General features: G+C 40.3%; 1 protein-coding gene across 1 annotated transcript in view; it reads left to right on the forward strand.

Annotated features, from left to right (window-relative positions):
- The window catches only part of LOC127634041 (rho GTPase-activating protein 21), a 69,921-nt gene that overhangs the window by 11,596 nt on the left and 36,947 nt on the right, over positions 1-21,378 (forward strand). The window contains 2 exon segments of the mRNA XM_052113438.1: positions 207-389; positions 7,190-7,211. Coding sequence (XP_051969398.1) covers positions 207-389; positions 7,190-7,211 — 205 coding nt within the window.

The raw sequence follows: 21,378 nt of genomic DNA on the forward strand, positions 1-21,378 counted from the left end.
TCATATATCATAAGAAATGACCAGAGATTTACAAAAACTCTGTGTTGATTTATGAGACAGTTTTTCTGTTATATACAACACTTAATATTTCTCCTCTCTGTGACCCTAAAGTGACTCAGGGCGGACTACCTCTGTGATAAATTTAAGTTGATTTGGTAAAAGAATCTGCTTCATGACCAGTTAGTAAGATTGTTTCTCTCTTGCAGGCCAAGAAGGATGGTTGGGAGTGCAGTGAGGCATCAGCTCTGTCTCCGGCTGCTGAAGAGGAGCCCTTCTCATGGCCAGGGCCTAAAACACTGCATCTGCGGCGCACCTCGCATGGCTTCGGCTTCACACTGAGGCATTTTATTGTTTACCCGCCAGAGTCTGCCATACAGTCCTCTTTTAAGGTCGGTATTCACACACACACACACACACACATGGAAATGTTGGTGCGGCTATCTTTATGAGGACTCTCCATAGACATAATGATTTTTATACTGTATGAACTATAGATTATATTCCCTAACCCTCACAAAAAACTTTCCGCATTTTGACATTTTCAATAAAACATTATTTATATTGTTTAAGCGATTTGAATTATGGGGACACTAGATTTGTCCTCATAAACCACATTTATAGCATAATACCCTTGTTTGTAACCTAAAAACATTCCTCGGAAAACAAACAAACACACACACACACACACACACACACACACAAACACACACACGGAAATGTTGGTGCGGCTGTCTTTACGAGGACTCTCCATAGACATAATGATTTTTATACTGTATGAACTATAGATTATATCCCCTAACCCTCACAAAAAACTTTCTGCATTTTTACATTTTCAAAAAACATAATTTAGTATGATATATAACATCATGGTCATTGTTGTTACCTCTATTCCCCAAGGGAAGGAACGAGATGTTGTGTCGAATGAAGTGACACAAGGGGTCTTCCTGGGATGCCAAACGTACCTATGAACCTAAGAAAAGGCCAATGTAAAGTTGGCAGACAGAATTTGCATGCCCCGCCCCAGACATACGGGTATACAGGGAAGCGGGGCAGTGAGTGCCAGTCAGGATTTTGCACGAGGAGCCGAAAATAAGGTACGGCCGTTTACAGTGCTATAAGGTACGTGGTCTAGTGCTGTGGCCGGAGGGACACAACGTCTCGTTCCTTCCCTCGGAGGTTAAAACTTTAACCATGACGTTCCTCTTCTGTCACTCACTCGACGTTGTGTCAAATGAAGTGACACAAGGGATCCCATCTAAAAACGCCACGCACTGACCGTGTTACGTGAACTGTAGAGACATGTGCAAGCAGGCTACCGCGTGCTAGAGGCACCTGCGTCGGCTGTTCGTAGACGTGGAGCCCGACCCAAGTACAGAGCAATTGTGACCCGTAGTGGGTCTGGCCGCGAATTGCTCCACTGAATTTGCCGGCCAGAAGGCTAGGGAGGAGAACATCCAGGGAGCGACGTTTAGTGGCTAACCTGGGATAGAAGGCGCACTTAATCAACTTGGTGAAGGGCGCTGTGTGCAAGCGGAGCACCCAGTCGGTTGTGCCGCATTGTGCCGAGCCGGAGTTCTACCGGCTCGGACCTGACAAAACACCGACTCAACCCTGAGATTGTAAAATCTGGCAAAGGCATTGGGTGTTACCCAGCCCACTGCACTGCAGATGTCTGCTAAGGAGGTGCCATGGGCCAGTGCCCACGAGGAGGCCACACTTCTCGTAGGGTGTGCTTGAACCCGCAAGGGGGCGGGCATGGCCTGGGTGTGTTAAGCTAAGGAAATAGCATCAACGACCCAGTGAGCTAACCTCTGTTTGGAGACGGCGTTCCCTTTCCGCCATCCGCCAAAGCAGACAAAGAGCTGCTCAGAACATCTAGAGCTCTGCGTGTGGTCCAAATAGATACGCAAAGCACGTACCGGACACAGCAACAAGAAGGCTGGGTCTGCCTCCTCCCGGGGCAGCTTGCTTGCAGGCTCACAACCTGGTCCATGAAGGGGGTCGTAGGAATCTTGAACCTTGGGGGTGGAGCCTCCATTCTCTGCTGGGAGAAACTTGCCAAGACAGCGCATCCGCGCGTTTGCCAGGGATGTGAGTGGCACGCAGTGACCTGAGTCACGGCTGACTCCAAAGAAGGAGATGGCGGGTGAGTTGTGAGAGTGCACGCTGCCTTGGCGATTTATGTACGCTAACGTCGCGGTGCTGTCTGAACAGATCAAGACGTTGTGGCGGAGCAGAACTGTATGTTTTATATACACTGCCCCTTTAAGGATCCACCACCAACTAAAATGGCTGCTTGTTAGCGTACCAGGTGTCAACAATAAAAGCAACTATAAAGGTAACCAGGAAGATGGTTGTTAATGTCAAAAAAAGAGAAAGAAGAGAGATTTGAGACAGGAGTGAGGTGAAGTTGTGGTGTGCCATGCTGTGTAAGGAGAAAGTTTGCGGCTTTGTGTACGGTGATGTGGATTAGGAACACGATCGGAGAAGAGAGGAAGAAACCACAAAGGGACAAATCTGACAGTGCTTATCACCAGAGAGTGAGACCTGGATATTTTCATTGCCGTTGATTGCACTTCTTGAGTGAAGTGGAGTGGCATGGGTTCGTAGGAACAGCAACTGCCGAAGAGCTCCATGGTCAAGGTGTAACGGTAAAATTAAAGGTCTAAAGTGGAAGCGCCATGTGATTCCTTGATTCTTCTGACCTAACTTTTATTCCCGTTTGTTGGACTCTCACTCTGTGTCCTGCAGTATTGCCCACAGTCATCGTTCAGGTATATTGCTAACTCCTCATGAACCAGCGTGCACCATTCACAAACCCTCCTACTGCCTGAACTCTCTATCATACATTTACACACACACACGCACACAAACACTTGAATAATTATTTTTGGACGTTTTGTTCTGTTGGGATTTATGTATTTGATTATTGTTGGTATTTTGTTTGAGTCTTTAACTCCTTGCCTTTGTTTACTGTTTTCTTTATGATATTTGAATAATACACTTATGCTTTGAAAGTTGATACACTCTTATTTTGTTATTGTTTTATTGCATGTAATTGGTGGCTTTTAGAGCTATCTGGGACAAGGTTTTAATTTTGATGGGCCTAAACCTGTCTGGCACCCAAATTTAAGGTAATAGCGCGTCGGGAGGCAGAAGAGTGTCCCGAGGCTTGGGTGCTGAGAAAAGACTCACTTTTCTTACCTTGCTCCGGGGTGCCGTGAGAATAGCGCACACCGGCTGGATGACCAGGAAGTGAGGAAATCGCTCTTTATTGAGAATGTGGGTGCCGCAACCCGAAGGCGATGCGGCAAATGAAACAAGGATTCTCGTTCGCCGCCTGCGAGGTGCTCGATGCTGGGGCTGAGAGCTGGGACCAGGTCGAGGCGGAACTACCTGTTGATCTGTTTCTTCACTGCCGAAAACTGCTGGGCGAAGTCGACAACGGTGTCGCCAAAGAGGCCAAGCTAGGAGATGGGGGCGTTGAGAAAGCGTGCCTTGTCAACGTTGCGCATCTCAACCATGTTCAGCCTGGGGTGAGGCTCCTGAACCACGAGGGTGGCCATCACCTGCCCGAGTGCCTGTGCTGTGACCTTCGTGGCTCTGAGAGCGATGTCGGTGGCAGAGCGCAGTTCCTGCAGCATGTCAGGGTCGGAAATACCCAGGTGCAGATGTTTGAGTGCCTTGGCTTGGTGAACTTGCAGGAGAGCCATTGCATGCAGGGCAGAGGCGGCATGTCTGGTGGCGCTGTAGACATTCGATGTCAGTGATGACGTCATTCTACAGGCTATGGAGGAGAGTACCGGGTGGTCCCTCCAGGTGGCGGCGTTCTCGGGACACAAGTGGATCGCAACCGCTCTGTCCACCTGGGGGATCTCCTTGTACCTGTGGGCCGCCCCACCATCTAGGGTAGTGAGAGCGGATGAGCGGAGGGGTCGGTTCCGGGCAGTAAAAGGTGCCCTCCACAACAGTGTCAGCTCGTCATGCACTTCCGTGAAGAACGGAACTGGGGGGCATGGCTATGACCGCCGCCCTGACCCGAGGAACCGATCGAGTAGCCTTGAGGGGGGGGACGGAGGTTTCCAGTCTAGCCTCGCGATCACGGCAGCCTGGGTAAGCATAGTGAACATCTGCTCGTCAGCCTCAGACTGGGCGAGCAGACCCGAAGTTGGCAGCCAGATGAGTCATCAGCATCAGACGCTGCTGTGACGCTCTCCGATACAGTGGCAATGTCGTCATCCAATTCCGGGGGCTCAAGGGAGAATGCCGGCTGGCCGCGAGGCGAGCCGCACACATCCTGAGCTTGGACGGAAAAAAGCAAGCATGCTGGGGGGCTGGTGGTTCGTGGGGATTTACCCGGCGAAACTGAGCCTGTCATTATCCCCAAATCGCATTCATCGCCAGCCGGGTCGTCCTCATGAGAACATGAACCATTCATAAAATGCTGCCTGTGTGTGATCATAACCCAGGCACGCGAGGCAGCTTTTATGACCGTCAGAAGTGGAGAGAAATCAACCGCATCCAGGAACTACACAGAGGTGGAAAGACACCTTTAAAAAGACTCGTCCTGAAAAAGACGTTCAACACCTGCTGTGTTTTGCTCTTTTATGAGTGGGAACACAAACTCTTTTAGAGGAAATAAACTCTTTTTAGGAGGAGAAACACTCTTTCAGGCAATGAAAGCACTGTCGAAGCGCTCAGGGGCGTAGACTGCACAGCGTGCAGAGAGAGAACGCCAGCTGGAAACGAGCAGTATATCCAACAGCAGTGCTTATCGCCAGTAGAGGTGAGTGAAACAGTGGTGAACTCAGCTTGCTGTTGCACAAACTTTCAGCTCCGAAGAAAAATTCTGACTGGCACTCGCTGCCCCGCTTCTCTTTATACCCGTATGTCCGGGGCGGGGCATGCAAATTCTGTCTGCCAACTTGACATTGGCCTTTTCTCAGGTTCAGAGGTACGATTGGCATCCCAAGATGACCTTGTGTCACTTCATTCGACACAACGTTGAGTGAGTGACAGAAGGGGAAGCTGTTTTCCTCATGGGGACCAACAAAATGTCCCCACAAGGTCAAAATTTTCGGGTTTTACTAGCCATATGGGGACATTTGTTCCCCACAAAGTGATAACACACACACACACACACACACACACACACACACATACCCAATTAGAATAATAATTATAGAATAATTTTTGTGAATTATACCCTCCAAAAGTAAATTGTCACTATCATCATATAAACAGTATATAAACAAGTATTACAACACCCCCCTGTTTCAGCACAGTTGAGCTCTCACCATATTTTTAAAAGGTGCACTCAAAGTAGGCGTGATCAGTGGCGGAGTGATGGGAGAAGGGGGAGCGAACTGATCCAGTCACTCAGTTTTATTTAATAATGCAGTTAACAGCATCATAGATTCTCACAATTGCTTGTAACAGAATGTAAACACACAAAACATTACTCACACTTGTAATTTAGTTCTGTATATTAATATGCAAATAAATGCCAAGCCATGTCCTCTGTATCAAAAATATGTTAATGATTTTTACACTTTAATAACTTTTGAGACTTATTCCAAGATGATGATTTACAAATATAAGTGCTTAGATCGGTTAACATACATTATGGATGGATGGATCATGGATGGATGTATCATGATGGATGGATGGATGGACTGATTGATTGATTGATGGATGGATGAATGGATGGATGGATGGATGGATGGATGGATGGATGGACTGATTGATTGACGGATGTATGGATGGACTGACTGATTGATAGATGGATAGCGTTTGTGTCTGGGACAATCAATGTAAATCACATCTCTAACAAGTCCCAGTCTGAGATACTTCACATCAAAGTGTAAAGGCAGAAATGTCCTCTGGTCTAATTACACTAATTGTATGTGTGTTACACTAATGACTCTGTTACACCAGTTCTGTCTCAAATGTGTCAAAATTCCAGCAACTTGTTTTGAGAAGCTTGTGGAAGGCTACCCAAAATGTTTGACCCAAGTTAAACAATTTAAAGGCAATGCTACCAAATACTAACAAAGTGTATGTAAACTCCTGACACACTGGGAATATGATGAAAGAAATAAAAGCTGAAATAAATAATTCTCTCTACTATTATTCTGACATTTCACTTTCTTAAAATAAAGTAGTGATCCTAACTGTCCTAAGACAGGGAATGTTTTCTAAGATTAAATGTCAGGAATTGTGAAAAACTTTTTTATGGAGTTTAAATGTATTTGGCTAAGGTGTATGTAAACTTCTGACTTCAACTGTGTATATACACACACATATATATATATATTACTGAGTTGGGGATGGGGGTCAAAATGAAAATTTTTGCCCATGATTTTAGAGCAAAATTACTGGTAAACAAATTACCTTAGAAAGGTGGCAGCATATTATTTTATTTTTACAGAGATAGTAGGTCTATTACTAAAATCAGTTGACTTCAACAACTCTTGTTGTATTAAATGCCAATGTTAAGATTCCAAAAATGGGGAAAAACACTTTTTTTGTGTTGAGTTTCCAAAGTTGGAGTACCTATAACTCCAGAAGAATTAAATATATCTTAATATCTTTAAGATTCTGGTTCAGAACAGACCTTTTTCTATCTTTATTTTTAAGGCTGTATATGGTTAAATCCCAGAGATATAGAGCTCTCAATGTGACTCAATTCACACATTTTTAAATTGTACCCATTTTCATTTATCGAAAACCAAATGTGGGTCACATAGTAGGAAGCTAGTTTTTCTTGTCTGATGTAAAAGCAAAGATCTGAAGTACAAATTCAGTTAAAACTAGAAATGTAAGTTTATTTATTGAAATGAAAGTAATGTCAAAATCTTGATTTTTGGGAGTTCAAAAATACAATAATATTAAGGATAAGCAACACATGTGGCTCTTCAGTTATTCAAGTTATCAAGATTTTTATATAGATATTAGATGCAGACTCTCTCCCTCCCTCTCTCTCTCTCTCTCTCTCTCTCTCTCTCTCTCTCTCTCTCTCTCTCTCTCTCTCTCTCTCTCTCTCTCTCTGTGTGTGTGTGTGAACACAACCACTGGGATAACACTTTAAATGGATGTAATTCCGGTCCCACAAGCCTCTTGATTTCATTGTAAGAAGTTTTTGAAATGACAGAGTTAATAACAGTCTTTCATCTTCTCTCTCTTTCAGGATGAAGACAATAGCAGCAGAGGTGAGTTCTACCAGTCTGTGATCCAAATTCACATTGTGTTTGTTTAAGGCTTTCCTTCGAGACAGTGAACACAACTGTGGCTTTAACTGGCTGCACTGATCATAGACTCATTCATAGTGAACAAAGCTTCCTATCTATGAGAGATTGGATGTATTCATGTCTTGGATGTATTCATGCTTCATAATAATTACGTGTAGGAAGTTGTAGTGTATGCCATGAACTTTTGAGCAAGGTGTAATATTCAGTGACTTGTTTTTGACATTATACCATCTGAAAACTTTGATGCTCGTGCCCGGGGCAGGAAATCTCCCAGCTGGCAGTGTACAGTAGCGGGCTCTCTGGCAGTTGATCAGCTGTGGGCTGGTGTTTAGTTACAGCAGAGGAGTTCTCTGACTGTGGAACAGCAGGTGTTTGAGGGTATCCTGAGATTCAGGCGCCTGATATAGAACTAATAGAAGCATTATTGTGTGCTCACCTCTGATGATGCTGTCAGTGCTGTAGATTAGATTGCAGTGGCATAGGTTTCATTTGAACATAAATACATAATTACTTAAATTAATTAATGAAAACTTAAATCAAATTAAAAAAGAACAAAGACATGTTAAAATAACTCTAAATAATATAAAAATTATAAGATACATTTATACAGCACAATCCAAAATACAACAGTGTTATTTTTTTGTCAAATAAAGTGCTGCACAACAGATCATCACAAATGTGAGATTTGACTTAAATATAATACAATTATTCATGATTTATTATTATTATTTTTAGTAGTAGAATTACAGAGAATATTACATAACTATATATATGTTATATATTTCAGTGACATTGTTTTCCATTGAAATTGAACTTTTATGTTGGTGGAAAACCAACGCTTTTACTCCTCCGAAAAAACTGGTCGCTACATGACCTAGTGTGACTGCTAAACTGCTAAAGGCTGTGATTTAATTAAATAAATATGTAGTCTGTACATACTGCATGCTTCAAGGTGAATGAGCACTCTGCTCTCTGTCATCTACTTCACACAAGAGCTGTGTTTCCCACAGGATTTTGTGAGACTGTGGTGTGTGGACCTCGGACCCTCTAGGGGTAATTTTGTACATTTTAAAGTTAAATGCTTCAATCTGGGGAACTTGCAGAACAAAATTAAGAGGCTAGATCTATGAAGAACTTTGTGCTCTTGTAAACAATTTTGTGTTCTAGTAGTGGTGGTGCCGTTGTGGGCTAAAGCACATAACTGGTAATCAGAAGGTTGCTGGTTTGATCCCCACAGTCACCACCATTGTGTCCTTGAGCAAGACAGGTTGCTCCGGGGGAATTGTCCCTGTAATAAGTGCACTGTAAGTCGCTTTGGATAAAAGCATCTGCAAAATGCATAAATGTAGATATGAAGGGTGATGACGCAGCAAAAAAAGTCACACGCTCAAAGCATAAATGAGACAGAGTTTAGCGCAGTTCACAAATGGTCAAAACACAACTAGAGAATACATTTGAGTCAGGGCTCGACATTAAGCATCGTCGAACTCAGTTCTCCGAGACAGAAATGCAAACTGCACTAGGTAGGGGAGGAGGCTATTGTCATATGATAATTATTTTATGTCACATATGATAGTCAATTAAAGGAAAGCCTCAATCACCATCATTAACAGCAGGTGCACTCAGACTTCTATAGAATCTACTCTTTCATTATTATTGCAGCAAGATCTACCATGTACATTAAAGGCTAAACATTATCACAAAACCACAATTTCAGTAGTCTGCAGTGAAATTGTATGATTCTCAATCATTTCTATTTGTTCTGGTGTGCATTAGCACACACACATACTCCTCCTGACAATCAAACATGGAGCAGCTGTTTCTAAATCACTGGAGAATTATAAAATGACATGCTCTTGATTACTTTCAACAGCAGAATATTAACTTTCTAATAAGTGACACATGCCTAGACTATCACAAATATAGGTATTTTATCACAAATACTGGTTATTTTTTGCATTTTGCATTACATTTTAATCAGTCTGCTTGTCCAGTCAGCCTGTTAAAATTCTCTTTCACTTGCCTCTTCAAAAAGCATTAATGTCGAGCCCTGTAAGCCATCAAAGAAATGAAGCAAGAATGTTTACCTGTGTTGAACTTGCTCCTCAGATGCTAAAAATAGTTTTGTGCCAGAGACGCTGATAATAACGTTAACATTAGATAATTGGTTCCATTGTGTGTGTGGGGGGGGGCATGACTGGCTGACTGAGAGTGACAGATGATTTGCTGAAGCAATGGCACAAAACAGTCCAGGTAATTAATAAGAAACACTGCAAGAGCATGCGTGATGCTCATGTTGCGGTGTTTTCAGTGTATGAGCGCCTGGCTTCACACTTTTACTTTAAAGCGCACAGAACATGCAGACTGTATATATATTTCATTAAATTGCCACCTTTAATAATCTGTAATCTTCTGTTGCAAGAAGGTTTGTGTCTGAGACAGGGGCACTTTCCTCTTGGTTCGTTTTACATGGCAACATTTCAAAACGGACCAAACCTGTGTCCCTTTATTGGTCAGAATGTTTTGTGTGCTTTACAGGATTTAGAGCATCCATTGATATAATGATATACCTGTAAAACTTTTGTCAAGCATAACACATTTTCAAGTGTTGTTTGTCACTCTTATGCAAAACATCTAGTTGGTTTTGCATTATTTCTGCATTGAAAAGTCCCTTAGCTCATGGTCACAGAGCTGGTTCTCGCACGCACGCACACACACACACACACACACACACGCACACTTTTTCCTGCGAAGGCCCAAAAATAAAACTTGATTGAGTGCCGTGGGCCGAAAGTAAATGTTGCATTATAACAAACGCAGGGCCTGAAATTCATTTGTGAAAATGGGGGATTGGGGAGGAATGCATATAGGGGGCATTTTTTACCTATACAAAGGTACTTTTGTCATAATTTTGAGTCAAATACTTTAATTTAAACAATGAATTCAATTTTAAATTGGCATGTTTCAATAATTACAAAGTTGAATGATCTCTACATTGCATAATGTGCATTGTTACTGAAACAAAACTTTTTTTTCTCATTCACATATTTCCAAATATGTTGCTATTAAATTAACATAGCCTACAAAACTAATGCACTGGCACAGTGGAGTAGATGACAGCATTTTATCAGATTTGGAATGAAGAGCTTACAAAAAATACTTTTCTAAAAATACTATTCCTTCATGCCAATTGAATAAAACAATCCAAAAATAAACATTTAACAATGAACATTAGTCAGACCAAATGTGGTTAATGTTAAATGATTATTGTATCATTAGTAATATCAAGGCAATTTAACACATCCATATATTATCTTTATTAATATTCTTATTAACTACATTGTAGCATTTGACAATTTTAGCACGTGAGCACAACACTAAACTGGTGCGCAGCATGAGAATTGGAGAAACCATCTGTGCACGTTTATTGCGCGAGCATCCGCCATTGACTCTTCAACATCTGCACAACGGACGGCACGAAACAAATAATGTTCATCAAAAACCAGAGCAAAAAATGTCCAACCCTGGATGGAACTAGAGATGGAGATGAGAGATGTAAGAGGTGTTTAAGTGTCTCTCTCTTCACCATAGGCCTACAGCTGGTACATTACACAAAGACATTTAGCTATTTCTGCCTTTCTTGCAAATGTGCTGCATTGATTTGTTCATCTGTATCTATTGCTTTACTAATTCACAGCTGCACTGTAAAGTGAATAAAAGTGTGCAAGAATTTCCCATATTATGAACGTGGAACTTGCGGGAATGATTACAATTTTTGCACAATACCTGCAATCCCGTGCTGAATTTCAGGCTCTGCAAACTGTATCATATAAAATTGGATGGCTAGATGAAAATCTATTGGATGGCTGTAGTGAACCAATCACCCTGCCAGTGTCAGCCTTTTTAAAGGGGTTTTCCTACAGGAAATTAAGCTGCAGAAATGTCTCGTAACCATCCCTAAATGGTGCATTCTAGAGAGTCGTGTGTCACGCACACACAGAGATTTATTGTATTTTTAAGGAAATGCTGCCCGTATGCTACCTTCAGAGAGCCCACCTCCAAGTCTCTATGATATTCTGGTCTCTTAGATATGGCTCGGTATCCTCCTTTAATGTAAGTGTGGCAGGGCGGAGGGCGGGGCCAGGTCGTGATTCCGCACACCCTGCCCCTAATCAGGCTAATTAGCCCTCGAGAGGGATAAGAGCCGACTGAAGATGGCAGAGAGAGAGAGAGAGAGAGAGAGAGATTTACGGATAGCTATCCGACACCTGTGTGTGTGTGTTGGTCTTTTTGGTTAAGATTATAATTAAAAGATCATTTTTATCGTCAAGCTGGTTCTCGCCTCCTCCTTGCCCATCTTAACCCCTTTTTACAGCCAATGGGATTTTTCAATTGTTTTATCGTCCGCCATGCGAAAAGTCTGGTCGCTTAGGAAGGTAAAAGCACACCTCTTCTCTACAAGCAACATTTCATCATTTTGAGATTTCGTTCATGTCTGTAGCACAAAAGGTGTGGGACGAGTTAAGAATTTGACTTAATATTTAGGGTTAGAACAAACTCAACAATATATCAAACTGTGCACAGAAGTCTGCAATCAAACCTCAGAGCTTTCAAAATGAACTCAAACATTTCTCATTAAATTGAAGCAGGAACTGAGCCATATCTAGAGACCAGATTGTCATAGAGACTTGGGGGTAGGCTCTGACTTGGCAAGTAAGCAACCGCCTAGAACACCTGAGCATCATGCCAGTGGGTTTTGCATTTTTTTTGTAGAACTATTTGTCTATAATATATAAGTTGATACTTAATTGAAAAAATAACTGAAATGTCCATGAAGTCTTCCTGAATAATGGAAGAGCAACCTCTGAGCAATAACATTTTCCTATAACACACCATTGATACCAAACATGTAAAACTAGCATGTTGCCTTTTTCTTTCTGCTTTGGTTCTTATTGTTGCATAGCAATAGATATTTGCTTGTATGGATGAAGATCTGCTCTCCACGTGCAGTCAATCTGGGTGGAGGGTTTGGATGTCCTCCATGTGAGCTGTGTGTAAACAGCTTTATGAGATCAGGCCTCTTTCTGCCTTTAAATTTGTTTGAAAGAATGACGGAATGTGTGTGTTTGTTGACGTTTGCTTTAATGTCGTACAGCTCTGAAAATATTTTACTCAGCGCCATGTCTTCCAGTTACCCTCACATTCCACTCCCTCTTTTAAGATGTGTAATGGGTGAATTTGCTAAACAGTTAGTCCACTGTAGTATGCAGTATTTCAGCACAAAACCCTGCATCTTACCACCCAAAGTCCAACTTAACCAGGCGTTATATGCCCTGATGTAGTGTTGTGCCATGCATATTCAAAATAAGTCATTGAGCCTCATTCATGAAAGATCAGCAGAACTCTTTTTTTGTTAAACCTTCATTTAATCCTTTGGAAATTGTAACACTGAATGCAGCAATGGACTGTTTTTTCTACAGTATTTATAGTTTAACCATGGTATTTTTCAGTAAATCCATAGTAACCACAAAATTAACCATGGTTACTACAGTCATAGTTACTGCAATATTACTATAATAAAACCATGGTTCATTTTTGTAAGGAAATAAACAAATAGTGTGACAACATTACATTGATCATTTATGTTTACTCTACACTAATAATACTAGAAAAAAACTACTTTATATAACTGAATCAAAATGTACAATATATCTTGCTTCAGAAAAGAAGGCAAAGACCCTTTAAGGCTGCTTGGGGCTTAAGTGAATCAGTGAATCATTTATGTGTTCTAGTTCATTTACCTGAACCATATGAAAGAGCTGATGCTTCAGTTACTGTAGCGTTTTGCGATGCTACAGCACTACTTGTTGGAAATCGTAGCTTGTTACTGGAAAAGCTATACTGTTGTGAAAAAGCTGAGCAACCGTCATTGAAACAGCACACTGATTATCGCCGTGGAAATTTGGCAGTAAATAAGCATGTTTATTTAAATGGGATGTTTTTGTGCATCTAATAATAATGGCAGGAGTAACTGTAGATGGACAAGAACTTCCAAGTTTCTGATCTGAAAATTGCACTGTGTACTCTTTCGTGTTAAGGGCCTGTGCAAATTGATATCAGCACTAATTTTGTTGGTGTGTTTGTGGCATTATCTGATTTGCATAAGTCCTTTAGTAAATCAGGTGCTAAAAACTATGCAGACTGCTTATTTATAGCAATAATGCATGGCACCTTCCCCTAGCGGCCAGTGGAGATTGATAGGAGGTTGTGACTTTTAGTTTGAAGTTATAGGTTCTTGTTTTGTCTCTATTCCTGTTTCCATTTCTTGATTGTTCTCTATTTGTGTCTTGCTATGTCTAGCACTGTTAGCTGGTTCTTTTAGAGAGTTCTTATTTCATTTGTGTTTAACGTTATGCACTTGTTTATGACGTTTTCTTTTTTTAAATAAAAATTCTGCATTTGGGTTCACAACTTTGTTACGAGAATCTTCGTTACAGAATGCTAGACCTGAAAATGAAGCCAGCAGAGCAAATTGTGTTTTTTTGTCCAGAGATCCATGATGGTGGCTGATTTTGGAGACTGGCCTCTCACACTGGTGTGTCAGAATGACCAATAAGGACTATGTTTGAGCTAGGGTTGAAAAAGTGTATCAGAGGACTGGTGCCATTGGACTGTGATAGAGTTTTGTTAGGTAGAGTTTGCTGCTCAAGCAGTTCTAGCACTTTATAAATTGAGCAGCCGCTTTTGCTGGAGGTGGCACCTACCGTTCTCTCGCCGGAGGTCAAGCTCTTGAGATCAAGGTGGAGGAGGAGGGAAAGTAAGGCTCTTGAATCAGCTCTTGTCGGGATGGCAGGCAGGCCTTCTCCTCTCTTCACAATTGCTGTCCCTGAGATCTTCCTGCTCCGATGGTCCCGGTTGTCCCCCCCATCAGAGGCCCCACACGTTCCCTGCTCTGATGGATTTTGAGGTCCCTGCATTACTCTGATTCCTGCTCTGGTTGTCCCAAAGGTTCCCTCGTCAGAGGTCACTGCGACATAGGCCCTTCTGGGGGGTGGGGTGTCTCTGTAATGCATGAGATCTTCGCCTAGCAGCCAGCAGAGGTCACTAGGGGGTTGTGACTTTTAGTTTGAAACTTTAGGTTCTTTGTCTTATTCCCTTTCCTGATTTTTCTCAAGCGGACTTGTTCCCCATGTTCTCTAGCTCTTATGTTCTCGCTGTCTTTGTCTAGCATTGTTTGCTGTAGTTGGTTCATTTGGTGAGTTCTTGGTCTTGTTTCATTTGTGTTTTATGTTTTGGTCTTGTTTATTACGTTTTTCTAATAAAAACTCTCCATTTGGTTTGCAACTTTCACTCACATAAGGATCTTCATTACAATAGCTTATGCTAATAAACAGTGCTATCAACTGGCGCAATTCGCTATGGTGAATTCCCCCAACTGTGTTTATACATTAAATTGTTGCTTCAATTTGAGACACAGAAGTAAAAGAAAAAAAATCAGCATCTGTTCAACTATTTGTTTTCCTTTTCTGTGAAAATGCATGCCAGAGATATTTCGTTTTATTTTGGCCATGTGGACAGGGATGGAGCAATATAGAATTCCACATGATTCTTGGAGGACCAGTAAAACCCCACCTTACGTGCAGAGTCCAGGCGCAGATTGGATGCGCTCCAGACATGGACTCTAGAAAGGGGTAGGGGGAAATTGAACAACTTTAAATGACCTCTGTGCAAGTATAAAACATAATTTTTATATTTTCTAACATGATGCTATAGACAATAAAGTACCAAGCAAAATTTTTTTTAAATTATGATGAAAATTTCTGAACGAAAAGGCTCATTACAAATGTTGTTGTCAATACACTACAACATTTGGGGTTTGCCCACAAATTGTAAGCCATGTTGCTTTGTTGTTCTTCAGAATGAAAAAGTAAAATAAATTACAAATCAACATTGTAAGGAACATAAAGTATAAGGAACATGTACAGGTGTAGTAAATGGACGACATTTCTTTTAAGCACATTTTTAATTGTTTAATTAAATGGTCCTGCATTATAACAAATGATTTAAATGTACAAATAATATTCCATGTAGCATTTGAATTACTATATGGCCATAAATGCTGCATGCATAATAATTATACAAAAATGAGAAAAGGCTGTTTGTAACAGATAAAGGATGGGTAATGAGGCAGTGGGACCTGGCTGAACAATAAACATCAAGTTTAACAACATAAAACAAGCATTAAGCAAACACAGGCGCACATGCAACGCGGCCATGTGCGTCTCTCTCTCGAACTGGCACCTCCGGTTCCCCTTTATCTCACTGTCCCGCTGATCAGCTGATTCAGCCCTCCTCCTTGTCACACTCCTCCCCTGGCTTCAGGCCAGGTTGCCACTGGTTTGACCAACTCCCAAACCAGCATGTAGAACACACATTAAGTAGAACTGAAGCAGGGGCTGTCTAATGCTGAAACTGCCACTAATGCTTCCAGAGCGCAATAAACTTATTTTTAGGTTCAATATTCGTTGGATATTCTGTTTCTCCTACCTGCACACTCTGAAGACTACAATCTTACAAAGATATCATTTTCACAAATAGGTTCAAGTGCATAGAACATATCAAACAAGAATAAAACATTGTACTAAAAACAGTCCACGCTTGTTGTAGCTGCAGAGAAAATGTTCTGATATTCTTTATTGCCTAACCTACAAACGGACAGACTAAAAATTCCACCCACAATGTTAAAATGTCGGTGGTGTTCAAGCATTCATTCAACTGACATGTGTGTTATAGATAAAAACTACAACCTTTCAGATGGAATGTCTTCCATGTTAATCTGAGTTTTTGTCCTAGCAGGCCACAGAACAAGCATCACATGACAAATTATTTTGCTGGCCACTGTTTAAAAAATGTTGCCTTGTCGTATGCCTGTATAGCTCCATATAGCGGTATTTTGAACATCTAAAATGTTCTGAATGCTTTGATTTTGTCGCTTCATGCAATATTTTGCTTGCAGTGAAATTTAGCAATTTGCCTGGTTAGGACACAGTGTATAGCCGTGGTCACACTAGGCTCTGAAGATGCTTAATTATTTGAAGCTCTGTAATGTTCAGGATATGATGTCATGCTCAGTGGTATGAAATATGTTAATGACAAATGTCTTTGAAAAAAAGCAGGATAAATTGCACTAATTGACCAAATAAAACCTTACATTGTATTTACATTGCTTGTATGTTTAAAGATATATTTTCATGTTTTTATATTTAAGCTGTAAACTTTTCAATTGAAAACATTTTGGTTTTCATCATTAAAAAAATTCAAATTTTGTATTTTATTTATTTCATCTTTATTTGACAGGTAATATTCTGTCCAATTTATTTCGCTTTGCAATTTCACCTCTACATCCTGTCATTGCAGGGAAAGCAGTAGAGTGCAGATGCACAATCTTCACTTGCTACTACTATTCTTCACCACTAGGTGGTGCAGACTTTTGCTAATGAAACCAAGAGCAACAACACCAAATAAACCTTTATCGCAACCTGTGTGTCATTACATTGTGCTCTGATTAGTATCAGTTTTATAAATCAATTTAACTAACTTAATTGAACTTGACAATAAAGTTAATAAAATTTCTTCAGTGTCTGCTTTAAAGCAACTGTTTCTTGCTTTATCTAGAGAGAAAAGCAACTTATTTTTGCTTAAATCAATTAAAGCAATATTTCCAGCCAAGAAACTTTAATTTTACTAAAAAATACTTTGGTTTAATCATCAAATCGGAATTGCTGTTGAGTGAAATTATTGGGTAAGCATTCGCTGGCAACCAAATGGATATAGCAAGATAAATAGCAGTCTGAGTTTGAATTTGTTTGTCCTCATCTGATTTTAAAGCAGTGTAAATAAAAAAATGTGTAAAAAAAGAAAGAAAAAGAAAGATGGAAATGTCATGGTGTCTATAGCTGCATTATGCTTAAAGGTGCTCTCAGTAATGTTTTGCTAATTGCTAAGTTTTACAAAAATACATGAATAACACTTTTTAGAAGTAGTTTAAACTGATGTTCACTCACATTAGACAGTCCACTTATTTTCCAATTTATAAAAAAAAATGAATATTTTGGAACTTAACTTTGGAAGGTGAATATTTATCATGTAATTTTGAATGATGGTATTTTTAACAAAATGTTCAAAGCTTAAATATACAGCCATATGAAATTGCATCCACCAAAAATGCAAGCACAGTTCATGCAATATATTTATTTTTTTTCAAGACATTTGTTATTAATATACTTTCATATGAGGGCTTCTGGTTTTGGAAAAGCTAGAAATTAATTTCTGCATTTTACACATTAAATAAAGCATACCAAGTCCAGTTTCTCATTTATTCCCTCTGTCTCTTCTCCATGTCTAAGAGTGTGGCAAGAGAGTGAGAGATTCAGGGGGCTGCGTTTTGCAGGAATTTGGTCCTGCTGTGTAATGTTCAGTGGAATAAGGGAATGGGCGTCCTCTCAGCCACTGCCAAACAACATTATCCAACACAAAACAACAGGAGGGCCAGCTGTGCAGGAGAGACTTCAGCCAAAATAAGAGGAGAAAAAGAACAGGAGAAATATTTGAGAGAAGAGTGAAGACTATAGTAAAATGCTAGTCGGACAGAGCTTGTATTAGAGTGGTCAAAGTAGAGTAGAGCTGATAACAGAATTATGCCAGTATGAAAACTGAGTACTACAGAATAGTATCAATGTAGTCTGGTCCAGCTTATTCTGGCCAAGAACCCCACTTACTGTAGACCAGAAGAGACCATCTGGTTGACTTGTAAAATGACCAAACAGATTGCGTTTCTTACGTGACGTTAAGGGGTGAGTTTATCTGAAGTTGACATAACTCTAAGAACAAGCGAGAATAAAGTCGTGCTCAAGGATATTCTCATTTACTTACAACCTAAAAAGATTTGAATATCTTTTAACAGACTGTGAATTCAGTGACAGGAGGTCGAAAGTTCTTTAGCTAAAATAGCGCTGTGCTAACCGAAATTCAAATCACTGCCCACAGTGGCCGAAGCTGGAAGTGTTGTTGAGGTCAAATGTCCACAGAGTGGCACCAAAAGCGAGATGTGTTTGTAAATGACACAGTCAACAGGAATGCATATGTTATTAACCTAAACCTAGCTGTCAATGATGTAAAAAATTAAATGTTGAAAGCTAAAATGCAACCTACTACTCGTATTCACTACGAACCAGAAAGTACTCACCGGACTAGAACCTATGTCTCTGAAAATGCTCACGCATCAGTACCGCTAGAGGTGCATGAATTGAAGCAAAAATTTATTTTTGTACTGAGATTTTCTTCAAAACCTTACTGAAATTTCTAAAAAATATTGTTAACCTACTATAAACCACTGAAAACCCGTATCCATTGGCCACTACCCTGAAAAGCTTATTAGAGGAACACATCCCACTGTGGTGTTTCTCTGAATCTCAGAAGCATGCAACCGTTTAAGCTCATTTTATTGGAATCAACAACATTCTTACAGAATTTGAGGGCAGAATAACATCTTGCCGTTTTATTGATAGCATCTGTTTCTGCCGCTCTCTTTTTGTGCGCAGGCTCTTGAAAACGCATCCACGGCAATTCGCTTGTACGACATTTCACATTAGCAAAGTTGACATGAGACTCATTGTACACTTATTTCTATGATTAATCAATTAATCTGATAAAAATGACATTTCAAATGGCATGTTATTTCCTGTATTTTATTAAAAAATGATTTTTCGGGGGGGCCTGGGTAGTTTAGCGAGTAAAGACGCTGACTACCACCCCTGGAGTCGCGAGTTCGAACCAGGGCATGCCGAGTGTCTCCAGCCAGGTCTCCCAAGCAACCAAAGAATAGTGTGAAGCCTCCACACGTGCTGTCTACCCGGTAACGTGCTCAACAAGGCACATGATAAGATGTGTGGCTTGATGTCTCAGACACAGAGGCAACAAAGATTCATCCTCTGCACCCCAGATTGAGGTGTGTCACTACACCACCACGAGGACTTAGAGCGCATTGGGAATTGGGCATTCCAAATTGGGGAGAAAAGGGGAGAAAATATAAATGATAAAGGGCGTAAGGATTTGGTTTGATTTACATTACTGAATTAACGATTCTATACTCTCACAAAACTTTGAATAAAGCCTGAATCATAAAAAGTAAAGATTATTATTACTTACAGGACATATGCAAAACAGTTGCTTAACTTGTAAAATATTAAAAAAAATTGTCATTATTAAAGTGTAACATGATATATAGGGCATGGAGTTGGACAAAAGGTCAGCCCAGTAGAGTGCAATAGTGACTTGAGAACAGAAATGTTAATAATTCTGCCCAACTGAAAAATAAATAATTATGTTCGATACATACAGTATGCTTGTAAGCTGTCACTGATTAAATAAATGTAAGTATTTTAATATTATAGTTTTTAAAATTGTATTGTCACTGATTACATGTCTCTAAACTATTCTTTCCAAAAACAATTGTGTAAGTTTATCCAGTAATATAATGTTTGCCATTGTATAAATTTACTAGTGAAATCAGACATTACATGATGTGGCATTATCAGGAAGGTTAGCATTATTATACATTATGCACCTGACGCCGCAACCAGTCCGCATTAATCTGTATGCTTATCATGATCTTTTTAGAAGTGTTTATAAAGTGCGCTCGTGTGCTGGACAACTTGGGTCATTTTTTTCCACTACAACTTATCCCTGTTGTTTTTCAAACAAGTTTTACCATGCAACACATTTTTCACTGGGCTGTGAAGTGACATCACTGACGGAGCTTCTCCGTGCTAACTGCAAATATCCTACTAATCGATAATGAAAGTCGTTTTCGATGATTTCCAGTATCGATAATGATCGATTTTATTGATTAGTTGCTGCAGCCCTTAACATGACATTGATTTCCTGGCTGACTGATTCAAACCAGTGCACCATGTCTTCTGGGAATTCTGGTAATGTGGAAATCTGTAAATTAATGCCAATCAAATCGAGACTTTTGGAATTTGATATGTTTGTGTTCAATATACATAGCCAGTCCATTTACAGTCTGCTGGCATGCAAGAACAGGCCAATAGTTCATCCAGTTCCCACTCTACCTGCTCGTGTGTTGAACTCATTTGCCCCACAAATCCCAGAAGACATGTGTTCCTAATAACTGTCTGACACTCATTCAACATATCTTGCCTGGGTGAGTAGCGTACGGTGCAGGTGGAGATTGCCTACAGCAGAACAAGGCTAGATTTCCCACAATAAACCAAATATTTTGTGTTGACACTGGCTGGATTTGAGGGTCAATGTGGTCCAGGCTGCTTTTACATGTGAAACATCAGTCATTTATACACCTCACATTTAAAGACAACAGAGCTCTGGAGAAGAGAACACTGGGATGTGATCTGCAGTTTGGCAGAGATGATTTCTTTTTTTCTTTTTTTTTTTTGGTTGTGATAAGGCAAATCATGGCTAATGAAAGCTGTGTTTGTTTTGTGGGCATTGTTTCTTGTCCACAAGCCCAACCACACACACAGTGTTACAAAAGAGATTTCAGACTGCGGGAGGTTAGAGAAACCTATCCCACACAGAGCCAGTGTTCAGTGTGCCCTTCTCAGCTCTCTGTTAATGTGTTCAAGAAAGGCATGTTTGAAAGAGTCACCCAACGGACAGCAGAGAATTTGGCATACCAGCTACTGTGAAACATCATTGCTTTAAACAACCAATTAGAATGCAGAGCAGTCCACTTATGTGGACACATTCAGAGTTACAGCTATTAGTCTCTGAACTGTAAAGAGAAGTTTTATTCTTTGTATTTAAGATATGTATTTAAACCTTGAGGAATTGGAGAAAAAGTTTAAGGGTTTAATTCATTTGAAAGGGAACTGTCAAGTTCCAAACATGACAAAAAGTACCATTTCGTGTTTATATGATGTTGTCGGACATGTCACAGGTTGATGAATACACATCCTCAAATGCTTCACATACTTCTAAAACCTGAGAAATGTGGCATATAAAAATTAAAACTACCATCAGAAATGCTATATGCATTACTGCCAAACTTAATAACAGCCGATTCAAAATAAATTCAAAGACATATTGT

The sequence above is a fragment of the Xyrauchen texanus genome, chromosome 41 (assembly GCF_025860055.1).
Source record: "Xyrauchen texanus isolate HMW12.3.18 chromosome 41, RBS_HiC_50CHRs, whole genome shotgun sequence".
Lineage (NCBI taxonomy): Eukaryota > Metazoa > Chordata > Actinopteri > Cypriniformes > Catostomidae > Xyrauchen > Xyrauchen texanus.